Below are 12,178 nucleotides of genomic sequence, written 5' to 3' on the forward strand. Positions count from 1 at the left end.
CGAGACACACTGACAGGTTTGAGAGAGTGACGTGCTGCTGTAGCGCCATCATGTGGCCCGGGTTGGAACCACACCGGTGCCTTGTCGACCACAGCGGTGTCATGTGACGGTGCAGGCCTCAGCAGCACAGTGGAGTGACTCTGACAGTGGGTGAGGTGGAGGGGCTTCAGCTGCACTGGAAGGCAGCAGGCGGGTGGGAACACAGGGAGGCAGACGCAGATGGTTGACCATCAAACATAAGCGTCTTTGATTCTTCCTAATTAAACACTTTGATTCCCTGTAATTAAACACCTAATGGAACGGGAGTTAGACACGTCCCCTCAGACGCTGCCTTGGAAGCTTCAGGGCTTCTGCTGCGCCTCGATGCTCGGGTCAGCTCCGGCATCAACACTTGTTTTATCCCTTTTTTTAATCCGCCTTTCTGTTCTTTTCTGTTTTCTCCACCGAGCGTCCAGGGAAATGCTCGACAGGCCTTCCTGGGTTTCAGATATTAAGTGTGCGGCGAGAGAAAGAATTTGCATGTAATTATCCTCTGGAAGGGTGAACATACTAATTCACTGCCCGCTCCCTTCTGCTCAGTCTTCTACACACAGACACACACTCATGTGTGCAAACAGTAAAAGTACTCGCCACACAAAACACAGTGAATCTACAGTAGCAACGAGAATTGTGTTAAATTTTTTTAATACCTTAATTTCCCAAATGGTCCACTTTATTATTAAAAGTTTTTACGGAGCTGACGAATAAAACAGAGGAACCACAAAGCAGCTCCACTTTGAGCAGGGCTTCTAAATGAACCAGCAGCCATGTGAGGTAGTTCAAACATCCATCTCTGTGTCTGTTGTCACGGCTGAGGTCGACTCAAACCAGGATCAGGGACCTGCAGCAGCGAGCGACGCCTCAGATCCAGGTCCTTGTTGTCGTGATTGGCCGGGTGGAGGTGGCTGGAGAGCGCACAGGAGGCCCTGGCGAAGCGGCTCTGGCAGAAGGCTCTAAGTGGGTGACTCTGGTATGCTGACCTGTACACAGTCATCGACGGGGGGGGGCGACGGCTGCTTTTCCACACGACGCCTCGCGGACCACGGCAAGCCAGAGTCGGTGGGGAGGTCTGGAAGGGAACAGGGAGAAAGGGAAACAGGCAGGTTAGTGCGGCCATTAATTACACTGGTGAGTGATTTTCGACAATAAGAGGCATCCGGGGCCACACACATTTAATTGTTCATGAGCCCAACTGCTTATCCAAACATAATTAAACTTGCTGAATAGTGACTAGATGCTTCCACCCAGTGTATAATTTGAAACCTTTGGGCGCTTATGGCCCTTTAACCTGTCGTCTTACCAGGAATCGGCTGATCTGACCTCTCGGGCTGCCTCGTCGAGCCTCCCGGACTCCGGGGTTGCAGCGAGGGCAGAGTGGGGGTGTGCTCTCTGCCGTAGCTGTCTTCATACTGTGTGACCAAGTAATGAGAGGAGGCAGGACGGCGATGGCCAAACAGCTGCTTGTACGGAAGCCCCTGGAAGACAATGTGCATTGGCCTTTGCTGGATTAAGATAGAGAGGACACGGCCTATTCTTTTCCAATAATCTTCAAGGCCCTCGCCATGTGACAGCGGCAAATTGCTCTAATTCAAGTGCCCACCAGGACTGATGATTTCACACATTTTTCACGACCGCTGAGTCCGAGCAGAATCTCGCTTTCATGCCGTTTTATCACAGGCCTTTATCTCGGCGCTCGATATTATGCAGAAGTGGCCACAATCTGCCGGAGAAAGCCCTGACTTGCAGGCTTGTGACAGGCATTCAATTGGTGTTAATGCCATGAATGAGCAGTTAAAGAGCTGACCTCAGCTCTCAGCAGGGCACATCCTCTCTGGGACACGTCTGGCCTGAAGTCCCAGTGGGGCCGGTAGTCCGCGCGATTGGTGCTCTTGGCCGTCTCTGGCTCCCGAGTGAACTGTGTCGAACAGAATAAACAGACATCGCAAAGAGGGGATGAGGAGGAGGAGTGGCGGGGGGGGGGGGGGGGGGGCAGGGACTTGAGCAATGAGCTCGGCGCCGGGATCAGCAAAGCTCACACTTCACTATCGATCCGCGCTGTTGTACAGTATTTCTCAGGTCATTTCTCCCGCCTGATCCTGAACCAGCAGCCCATGGCCGAAACCGGCCTCTTGTGCAATTAGTCTCCAGCTCAGCCCCGCTGCCACTAAGAGGCTGTGCTGATGTGGCTGAACCGAGGCTTCCTAATCACCTTGCTATAGATCTGACTGTATACTGAGGTGCTACAAAACATTTGCCAGCCGACGGGCCCCCGTACACAACCAGGTGCTAACATCCATCCTGAGAGATCCCATTTACAAGTGGCCATTAACAATACGTCCTGAACGCGTCTCCTGTGACCTTGTGTGATCCAATCCCACTCACACTCTACAGGCAAATCAACACGTACGTCTTTTGTGTTAGATGTACAGTAGATGTGTGTGTGTAGAGTATCTATCATTATCATCACTCTCACCCTGAAAACATAGCTGAGCCTCTCTGCCCCCTCTCCACTAACTGATCTCTCTGATCATGTTGCTGCTGGTTTTCGTTGGTCAAGGTTGTAGCCGCCCCACGGCTTGGATTATAAAATATAAACTAAAGACTCGTCCTGAAGATGTTTTTATCCACATCATTGCATTTTTTATGTTATTTTATTCTTTTCTTTGTGTTTCGCAGCGTGTCTCTTTATATTGTACAACACTTGGGTCAACTCAAACAAGCTGCTGTTCATACATATAGCCACAGCCTGAGAATAAACTACAAACTAAAGTACAAATGTCCTACCTGGAGTCTCTCTTCAGCCCAGTTTCCTACCAGCACCTTGTTTCCATACTTCTGCTCTATTCTCCATCCAGTCTGGGCCCATTTCTCCCCCAGCCTCTCTCTCTGCTTCATACTTTACCTGATGTCAAACACGGTCCAAAACCAGGTTAAATCTGCAGCCCGGCTAGAACACGGTTAGCTGGTCAAACAGAAAACATGTAGGTACATTCACCTGTCTGCCTTAATGGAGGAGGCAGCCGAGGAGAACTAGAGGAGCTCTGTTGCCTTGGACACAGCAAACACTGCAGGCGAGAGGAGGATCCTGAAAGCAAATAGGAGACGGCTCACATCTGTGTTCAAAAGAAAAATACACTCCTTAAGGCCGGGGCATGACATTTAGCTTTTAGCAGAATTCTCTGTATATTGTTAAAACGGAGCCAGGAATCGTCTCCAGACTTTGTGTCCTCGGGCAACTTTTCACTGTTGGAATAAAAAAGGGTTTTGTTTATTGGTTTTTGTGGAAAGGGGATGGTGGGGGGGGGGGGGGGGGGGGGGGGGGGTTGTCTTCTGTGAGCAGTGTAGTTTTAATAACGAAGAACAGTCTGCCACTGGAGGCAAGTTTTGTTTATTAAAGTGTAAAACAAAAGAGAAAGTAGATAAAGTACAATCACGATCCTTATTATGAACTTCACAGTGTTTTCACGAAGCTGACGACGCCGTCCACAGCCAGCAGAGCGGGGGGGAAGCCGAGCCAGCCCTGGTTGAAAGAGTTAATGACGCCGTGGGAGGCATCGGTCAGGTGCTGCCAGGTCACGTCTCTTTTCAGGTCCAGCAGCCGCTTCCTGTAAAGAATCCCATCGTCCCTCAGGACGTCAAACTCACAGGTGAGGATGAAGGTGGGCGGGGATTTCTCAATGTCGGCGTCGTCTGCCAGTAGAGGTGAGACCTCGGGCTCCAGACCGGCTTTGATGGCGTGATACACCTGCCCATCGTAGTCCGGGGTCGGCTTCTCACTGAAGCCCCGGGCGAGGCACCCCGGGGGCAGGTTGGACGGGGAGAGCCACTCCTTGTAGCGCGGCCTCACCTCAGTGGGGACGTGGATGCCCTCCAGCACATCTTGGCACACGGACATGTCTCCACTGAGGTACTGCAGGAAGTAGAAAGCCATCCGGGCACGAAACAATATGGGCACGGCGTGATTTTGCTGGTACGAGGGCAGGTTGAAATCTGCCATCTGCAGGGCCGGGTATATGAGGACCTGGGCGCAGGGGGACGGCAGATGTCCGTCCTCTCTCCTCGCCAGCCTTTGGCACAGGGCTGCTGCCAGGTTAGCCCCAGTGCTGTCCCCCCCGACTGCCACTCTGCGAGAGTCCACGCCGAACTCGGCCTCGGAAACAGACAGGAAGTGACACGTTGCCGCCTCGCAGTCGTCCAGCTGGGCAGGGTACCTGTGCTCAGGGGCTAATCGGAACCTGAAGGGGGTGAGAGCAACGACAGGGGGGGGGGAAGATTTGTTGATTTCTGGCCATGTGGTAAAGAAATTACAGTGATTCTGTGCACTGTGGAAATGTTCACGTACCCAACAGAGACGACTGTGGTGTTGGACTTCATGGCGATGTGCCGACAGACTTCATCAACAGAATCTGTTCAGCAGCAGAAGCACATCACAGTTAATACTGAGCTGGGCTGGATCGTCTTATTGTAGCAGAAATACCTCAGACTGAACATTTTCTATTCTTCTCTCTGCTGACGCTAATCCTCTTTTCTCTATTCAGGCAGCATATTGAAGAATTTTGTATGATTTGATAATTTTAACTTATATTCAGGGATTGGAAGGAACGTACTTTAAATAAATCCTGTAGTTTATTTAAGCATTTATTGAAAGATTTCTTTTAATCATTTTCAAAAGAAAATGCTATAGTTCTGGTCAGGTGACCACTTAACATTCAAATATATTGGAAAGAATGTGACGAGCTGTTAAAGATGAAATTACCCAAAGAAATTTAATACAAAGTAGTAAAACTTGATCAGCAACTGGACACAATACAGTAAAATAAAGTTTATTAATTGGAAAAAACTAACAAACATTATAGGTTGAGACTTTATTTAAAGATGGACGACAAGAGAGTTCCCCAAAAGTGAAGCCCATCTTCTAAATCGCCCCCTGGTGGCCGTCTGCAGTATAGGAAAATCAAACCTGACTCCTCCATGTTAGTGGATGGGATGTGGACCAGATTAAAAAGTCAAAGAGCATGTTAGTTAAACCATCGGACAAGAGGATGTTCTCATCTCACTGACGCAGCGTTTATATAATATACAAATTATGGAAAACATACACAACTCATTTCCATTTTTCAAACTAATATAGAATCCAAATGGATTTGAATTTGTATTTAATGGAAGTACAAGACTATAATATGGTCATATAACTTCCCACTGTGAGTATTTACTAGATTTTCCTTGAAGTGAAGTGTACGTTGTTTACCTATACTGCCCAGGACCCATCCTCCTCCATGGAAATACACGAGGCCTCTTTTCAAGCCATCGTGAACAGTGGTGGGTTCGTAGACTCGCACCGGCACCTCGGAAAACTTCAGGTCCTTCACTCGCAGACCCGCAGGAACCGGTTTCAAGCGGGTCAGAAACCAGGCCGTGAACCATCGGATGTAGCCGACCTGATTGCAAACACCCAGACGATGCAGGATCCGGCCCTGAGAGGAATCACCAGAATTACCACGAGGTGCAGACGAGTCAAGAAAGAAAAAAGAAAAGTCTGTTCTTAAAGTCAAAGCAAAAGTTATTCTCTCTGAGAAACTATATTTACCATGACAACATCAAAGACGGAGAACACACGACCTTGCTTTTCTCAAACCTTTGTTTCGGCTTGATTTCTTATCTAAGAATTCTCTGATCTGAGCTTTATCAGATGCTGAAGGACAAAGAAAGGACGGCTGACAAGAGCCTAACACATTCCACTTGAGTTTTTAAAAATATTTCTTTTCTATTACACTCAGGAGGAAGTTAAAGAAAAAACCGTGCTTGTTACAGATCCCGAAACTTGCAGAAAACATAAAATAATAAGCACTAATGATTCCGCAGATGCTGTAGTTACTCACCACAATTGCTGTGCCAACAAACAAGCCATGAACTGCGTGCAGCTTCCACCTATTTGCAACCCCGCGAGGAATGTCTGAATTCGTCAGCTCCGAGAACACAAGTCCAATTACCAGAAGGAGGAAGGCTGCGAACAGAGCAGCGAAGCCAATTATCAAAATTGCAGAGCCGATGTCCATGGTGCTGCCGCTCGGCTCTGCTCAAGGTGAATCATTACGGGCAAATGTTTTATCTACCTGCTCTCAGCCGCTCTACCCCTCCCACATCTGCATGCAATGCATTCTGACCTTGGTTTTTACTTAATGACATGTTTGGCTGCTTGTTGCCAGGATTACCCCGGAATAATTATATCCGGCTACATATTTTATGGTGATGTAATCAAATTAATTACATGTTTCCCTAAGAAACCAAGCTAAATATTGCACAACACATTTTTCTGTTAATGGGATGGCTTTTTAATTACTCATTTGTTGCCCGAGCAATGTTTTTTAGAAACATTTGAGAGATGTTGTGGTTTTATTGAGGACATGTCTCCTGCTTACAGCTGCACGAGGCTCAGAGTCACGCTCCTGTCCTCATGTGTCTAATGAAAAGAAAATGTAGTGATATTTTAGTGAAGGCTGACCAAGGACAGCCTCATCTGAACTTTCATTGCCGATCTGTAGATGGCAGTGATAGCATGAGCAGAAATAAACACTGCCTTCTCAAATGTACTTATTTACATTTTGTTGCATTTTGCATTGCAACCTGAAGCCATTTGCAGCTCCGTGCTAATTATATATTCAATCTTTTGTCAGTTTATTGAGCAAATATAACAACTTATTTATTTATTTATATTTACTTGAGCTGGAAATGAACAGGTTTAAGAGTTCCCAGTCCAACTTGACTTTGGATTTACAATTTGTAAATCCCCAGAAATGTCCCGACGTGAAGACAGAGTCATGTTGTCCTGGAGTTGTTAGCAGTCTCCGAGAGCCTCTCCGCCGACCCCTCAGTAGCCGAGCTGCAGCACAAAGCCACCATTGTGAGGCTGCTCTTTAAACTCTTCCCCCAGTCGCTGAAAAAAAAGCTCAGCATTCAGCGATAGCGAGTAGAAATCACAGCGCCAGGGCCAGAAATCACAGACTGGAATCTTGTCTGAGGCCCATGAATTCACACAGGACACGTTTGGGAGGCATTCATGCAGTTTTCAGCGTGTCACCCTGACAAGCTTCTGTGACCTAGTTCTCAAACCCGCACAGAGAGATGTGGCCCTGCCGCAGAAACACTGGAATCGGGTTCAAACAGCAATTGTCAGGCGTGTTCGTTTATCCTAAATATGAGAAGATGAGCCAAACTCGGTTTGTTCAATCAAGTATTTATTTAGAAAGCAATGAAAGGTAACAATCAGCAAAGCAATGGGCATCCAGCAAGTCGCATCAGAACACGAGACCCATCAGAACTCATCAAACAGCCGGCGCCTGTCTGTTTTATAACAGTAGATCTTGGTTCTTCCTCCTCAGGCGTAGCCCCTCCTTCTTGGCTTTGGAATAAGGAAGTGACAAGTCTCAAAATGTTCATCTCTTGACCAGCCTTGACACAGCTGATGGCATGTGGGCCAACGGTGTTGACAATTGGAGAGAAGATTATTGTGTTCTTGCTATATCAAAACAATGTTCTGTTTGTACAGACATTCAAAACAACTTAACCAAAACAACGAAACAGCATTGTGACCCAGACACATTCTAATTTTCAAGATTAAACACTTGGAAGGAAAGGGTTATTATTAATCATTTGCGTGAAGGCCTTACCTGGCTCAAACTACTTCTATCTTTATTCATTTAGAGTTGAGTTAGGCACAGACTATAGCTAAAATATTGAAATCCTAACACAGCCGATGGCACACATCAACAAATCACCAAGGACTTTCTCAATGAGCAGGATTAGAAAACTCTACCGTGATAAACCTGAAGGTTGTGTTTACTGTGTGTTTATTTTGTGAGCCTAAAATTGTGTGAATCATGAGGCTGCAAATGTTCATTCAGGCTTTTCAATGGCAGAACATTTAATATGGAGAGAAAAGAGAGCAGAGGGGCTCAAGGGCACATCAGCAGCTGTGCTTGTCAATATGAGGACTGAGTCACGATTCTCTTCGGAAAGGTCATGACTTTAAACTTTTTTCCCAGTATCTTTTATTTTGAAAAGAAGAGTATTCATCTATGATAAATGGACTGTGGTAATAAAGCGATTTCCCAGTTTTATCAACCACTCAGAGTACATTCACCCGTTCACACTCACATTCACACACTGTCGGCACAGGAGTCAAGAACAGTTCAGGGCTCAGTATCTTGCCCAAGGACACACTGGCAGGAGGAGCTGGCATCAGACCACCAACCTGTAGTGGACAATGTTTTCAGCACTGGCGCCGATCCGCAGCTATGAAAACATTACACCCAGGTGAATGTGCTAATTTCTCCTCCTTGTTTGTATTGGCGGTCTCTCCGCTTCACATATCCTGCTCGGCTTTATGACGCACATAAATAATACAGTAAATATCCTTGTACGTTTTTATACTTTTTTACATCTTGGGAACAACATGCAAAAGCGATTTCTGTTTCATATCATGCAAGAGACGTGAGCCTCTGACATGTGTGGGACAACGAACTGGAGTCACTGGGGGGAAAAAACAGAAAGGCAAACTCATCTACTGGCAAAGGAGAAGGAGTCAATCAGCTTTTTTAATGGTTTGCCCACTTGAAACCACTAATTAAGTTGTGTTAAAGAGGTCTCTCTATATCTCTCTCTATCTCTCTCTCTCTCTCTCTCTCTATCTCTCTATCTATCTCTCTATCTATCCATCTGTCTATAGTTAATCATTTGGGTGTTTTGATTTCATTCGTCTTTTCTCAGTTGTGTTTGCTCAGTAATTAGCTGTGATTGTTTGTTTGTTTACTTGTTTGGTTTACTTCATTAATTAAGGGGCTGTACTGAGGATGAGTTGTCAAACACCAGCATCTGAAGCTGTTATATCAGAATACTTTTGTTTTTATTTGACTTATAACTGTGAGGGGTGATTATGACCCCAGTGTTATCCTCTATGTTATCCTCTATGCAGAGCACACAGGTTCAATTCCAGTTGATGAAATTATGCATTGGGTTACCCCACCTGGGGCACAGTGGGGCGACGGCTGTGGGGGAGCCAGGACCACCGATTGGGAACCACCGCTGTGGACAAATAGGGGGGGTGGGGGAAGAGTGCGAGTGCGCACCCGGGCACTGGAGCAAAGCATTCATCCCCACTTATCACGTCAATCAGGATTAATGGCCGTGCAAACCTCCCCTTTAGGTTCACCCGGGTCCTCTCAGTGGTGGAGGCGCCGCAGCCAGGGGCAGAGCAGAGGCGGTGATATAAGGCAGGACGGCAACACGACGCCAGAGCGCAGCGCACGGAGCGTCGTCTGGACTTGTGCTTCACGTCTCCACCAGTAGTTGACAGCCAGGCGGGATGACCGATCACTCACACGTTCCCAGATCCTGACGCCTGTCGACCGGGACATGTCCGAGCTCCTCGCGCTGGTGCCACGGGTCCGCGGTCCGACCTCCTCTCCAGTGGACTACTCCTGCAACACTTCCCCGGGCTGTATATGATCTTTTTGTTTTTTATTGTTTGCATGCGGACAAACTTGCAGCAGCTCTCGGGACGGTGTTGGTGAAGTGCGCGCGTATCTGTGTCCAGGCTAGACTGCGCGTAAAAGTTGAAGCGTAAACGTCACAGACTCCGACATGGAGCTGAAGAGCGCGTGTCGCATGCTTCTCTTCCCGGTTCAGATGTTGTACTATCTGGTGAAGGCGAGTTTGTCCTCGCTGCTGCCGAGCAGAAAGAAGGACCTGGGCAAGGAGGTGGTATTGATCACCGGGGGAGGACGCGGCATCGGACGTCATCTGGCCAAAGAGTTCGCCAAGCAGGGAGCCAGAAAGGTAAAGTCACCTCACTTCAGACCACTTGTTGCGCCAACTCTTCTCCACAGGGAATCGTTGCGGTTGCTTTGGCACGGCACGGTTCAGTTTGTGTCACAATCAGCTGTATAGTTTGGGGGGGGGGGGGGGCGCCTCCTCCTCCTCCTCCCTCCTGCAGCCTCAGGTAACCTAGGCAGCCCACCTGACCCCCCCACCCCCTTAGCTTGTTCCATGTGTTTTTAAAAAGAAATGCTCTGATAGGAACATGCAACTGGTTTGTGTTCAGTGAGACTGGACACGCAGCCCTCAGATTTATTGTGTGTGTGTGTGTGTGTGTGTGTGTGTGTGTGTGTGTGTGTGTGTGTGTGTGTGTGTGTGTGTGTGTGTGTGTGTTTAAGTATTGCACAACAGCGCAGGTCAACCAGAGGACAGGTCTGGATATTTCTTATGGCTGACGAATGTGATAACGCACGATTGGCTCACATTTATTCTGCTGAGGTCTGGAATGAGTCTGTTGTGACTGACATGGATAAAACGTGTATAACCAGCACATGATAAACCCTTTAATTGTGTGTGTGTTGTGTGTGTGTTCAGCTGCACTGAAACTGCTTCAAAGCTCATTCTCATAATAACTTCTCTGATAGTTTATTGCCATACTTTGAGTCTTTGCACTGGTCTGTTAAATCTGGCAATTTAACAACAACACAACAAAGTGTTGCATAATCCCTTTTTCAGATGCTGGAGTTTGTGCGAAACAAAGTGAACCCAACACAAAAGAGTTATGGAGGGGACGGATTACATTATCTGGAGTGAGTGTAATACAAAGGTAGAAGATCTTATCTCGGCACAAGCTCATGAGGTCAGAAATATGATGAGTAGACACTTTTACTCTCTGAAACTGACGTCATCACAAGCTCGTGTTTTTTAATATTCAGTCGAATGAGGTTTAGAATCCTGATCTGTGGATTTTAAACGTGTGTGGGGGGGGGGGGGGGGGTAGGGTAATCAATCCAGGCCATGCTTGCAACATTCTTTAATTTCAAATCCATATTCTTTGCAGAAGTTTAAAAGTAATGTGTCCAGTCCTTCAGAGAACCCCTCCACCCCCCCCACCCCCATCATCCTTCACCCCCTAACAAGGAGCCAGGAGGCCTGAGATGCTCCCACAGCTCCTCATCCCAGCAGATCAGCCTCACCTCCGTTCCCATCATCATTTCCAGCCACAGTTACTCCAGCCGATCCGGTGGGTGAACATTACATAGCCCAGTGCCTGATGAGCCACCGGTGTCCCCTTTAGCGGGAACATGTTAATACCGAGCCGCCGTATTTTCTGATCACCCTCAGATGGGAGTCATCATTACACATGGAAGAAAATGTGAGCAATTTCCCCCGCTAGGAAGCCACTGAGCCGCCCAGCTGAACGGCTGAAAGGCTGCCGGTGGTAATTATCTGTTTGGGGGGGGGGGGGGGGCATGCACTCCACAGCTTGGATGCTCTCTCTCTCTTAAGGCGCAATTTTAGCAGCTTGAAAACATTGCTAAAAGCTCAATGAAACACTAACTGCCTTCCCCCCCTGTCTTTCAATGCCATCTCCTCGGGGAGCGAGGAGCAAGGAGAAACCGGTGGGGTTTTAAAAGCTTTACTCTGCAGCTGCACAACAAAGGATGTCACCGTGCTTTTCAGCGCCCCATTGTTGGGCATTATCAAGGTGTGAAGGCTTTGAAAACAACACCTGTGGTAACGTGTACGACAATTACTCCCTGCCCGAAGAGATGCTAAGAGGAAATGGGACGGCAATTAAGAATAACCTCCGTGAACTTGTGCTCACCCCGCGGGCTCGAGCCGCTTTGTGATTGGCAGCCGGAATTTCCTTTTTCAACCTCTGCTCGGGCTTTGGTGTTTTCACGGTGTTAGGAAGACTTACTGTGGCTTTGATTTAAAAGAAGAACTCGGTGAGATTGGAGAGCTGGGGACACACAAGGCGGGGGGGGGGGGGGGGGTGCAGGCCTTCTTGTGGGGGGGGTACTGTTCCAGAAGGAAGCTCTGAAAACAATAAACCTGAACCAAAGCATTTTCAGACATCCAAGTTCAGGGCGCTGCGAGGGGGCGATCCCTGGAAATGGTTTGCAACTTTAAACAACATGTTTCTTCAAAGCTTGTTTCTCCAGAGTATTTTTTTTTCTTTCAGTGCAAACAACAGCAAGTTTGCATAAAGCCCCGGTTTTTATGTGGCTGTTAACATCGCGTAAAGAGATCACTTTAGACGAACCAGACACTGACATCAGGTTTGTGTGTGCATGCGTGAGAGTGTGTCTGTGTGTGTGTG

At 47.6% G+C, this 12,178-nt stretch overlaps 3 protein-coding genes across 3 annotated transcripts; 1 reads left to right on the forward strand and 2 right to left on the reverse strand.

Annotated features, from left to right (window-relative positions):
- Nucleotides 1-844: 844 nt before the first annotated feature.
- Nucleotides 845-3,032, reverse strand: cfap107 (cilia and flagella associated protein 107). Its single transcript, XM_053444805.1, is given in 5 exon segments — nt 845-1,051; nt 1,053-1,108; nt 1,340-1,514; nt 1,844-1,954; nt 2,824-3,032. Coding segments are annotated over 5 exon segments (660 nt in total). The 5' UTR covers nt 2,935-3,032.
- A 458-nt stretch (nt 3,033-3,490) lies between these two features.
- Nucleotides 3,491-6,125, reverse strand: aadacl4 (arylacetamide deacetylase-like 4). Its single transcript, XM_053446794.1, has 4 exons — nt 5,919-6,125; nt 5,288-5,513; nt 4,382-4,445; nt 3,491-4,274 (listed from the first exon to the last, which is right to left on the reverse strand). The coding sequence occupies exons 1-4, from the start codon at nt 6,093-6,095 to the stop codon at nt 3,491-3,493; spliced, it is 1,251 nt and encodes a 416-aa protein (XP_053302769.1). The 5' UTR covers nt 6,096-6,125.
- Nucleotides 6,126-8,179: 2,054 nt separating this feature from the next.
- On the forward strand, nt 8,180-9,873 carry dhrs3b (dehydrogenase/reductase (SDR family) member 3b; the record flags this gene model as incomplete). Its single annotated transcript, XM_053442293.1, is given in 2 exon segments — nt 8,180-8,352; nt 9,242-9,873. A coding segment is annotated over 1 exon segment (195 nt), but the record flags the coding sequence as incomplete, so codon positions are not given.
- Between the last annotated feature and the right edge of the window lie 2,305 nt (nt 9,874-12,178).

This window comes from Pleuronectes platessa, chromosome 2, assembly GCF_947347685.1.
Source record: "Pleuronectes platessa chromosome 2, fPlePla1.1, whole genome shotgun sequence".
NCBI lineage: Eukaryota > Metazoa > Chordata > Actinopteri > Pleuronectiformes > Pleuronectidae > Pleuronectes > Pleuronectes platessa.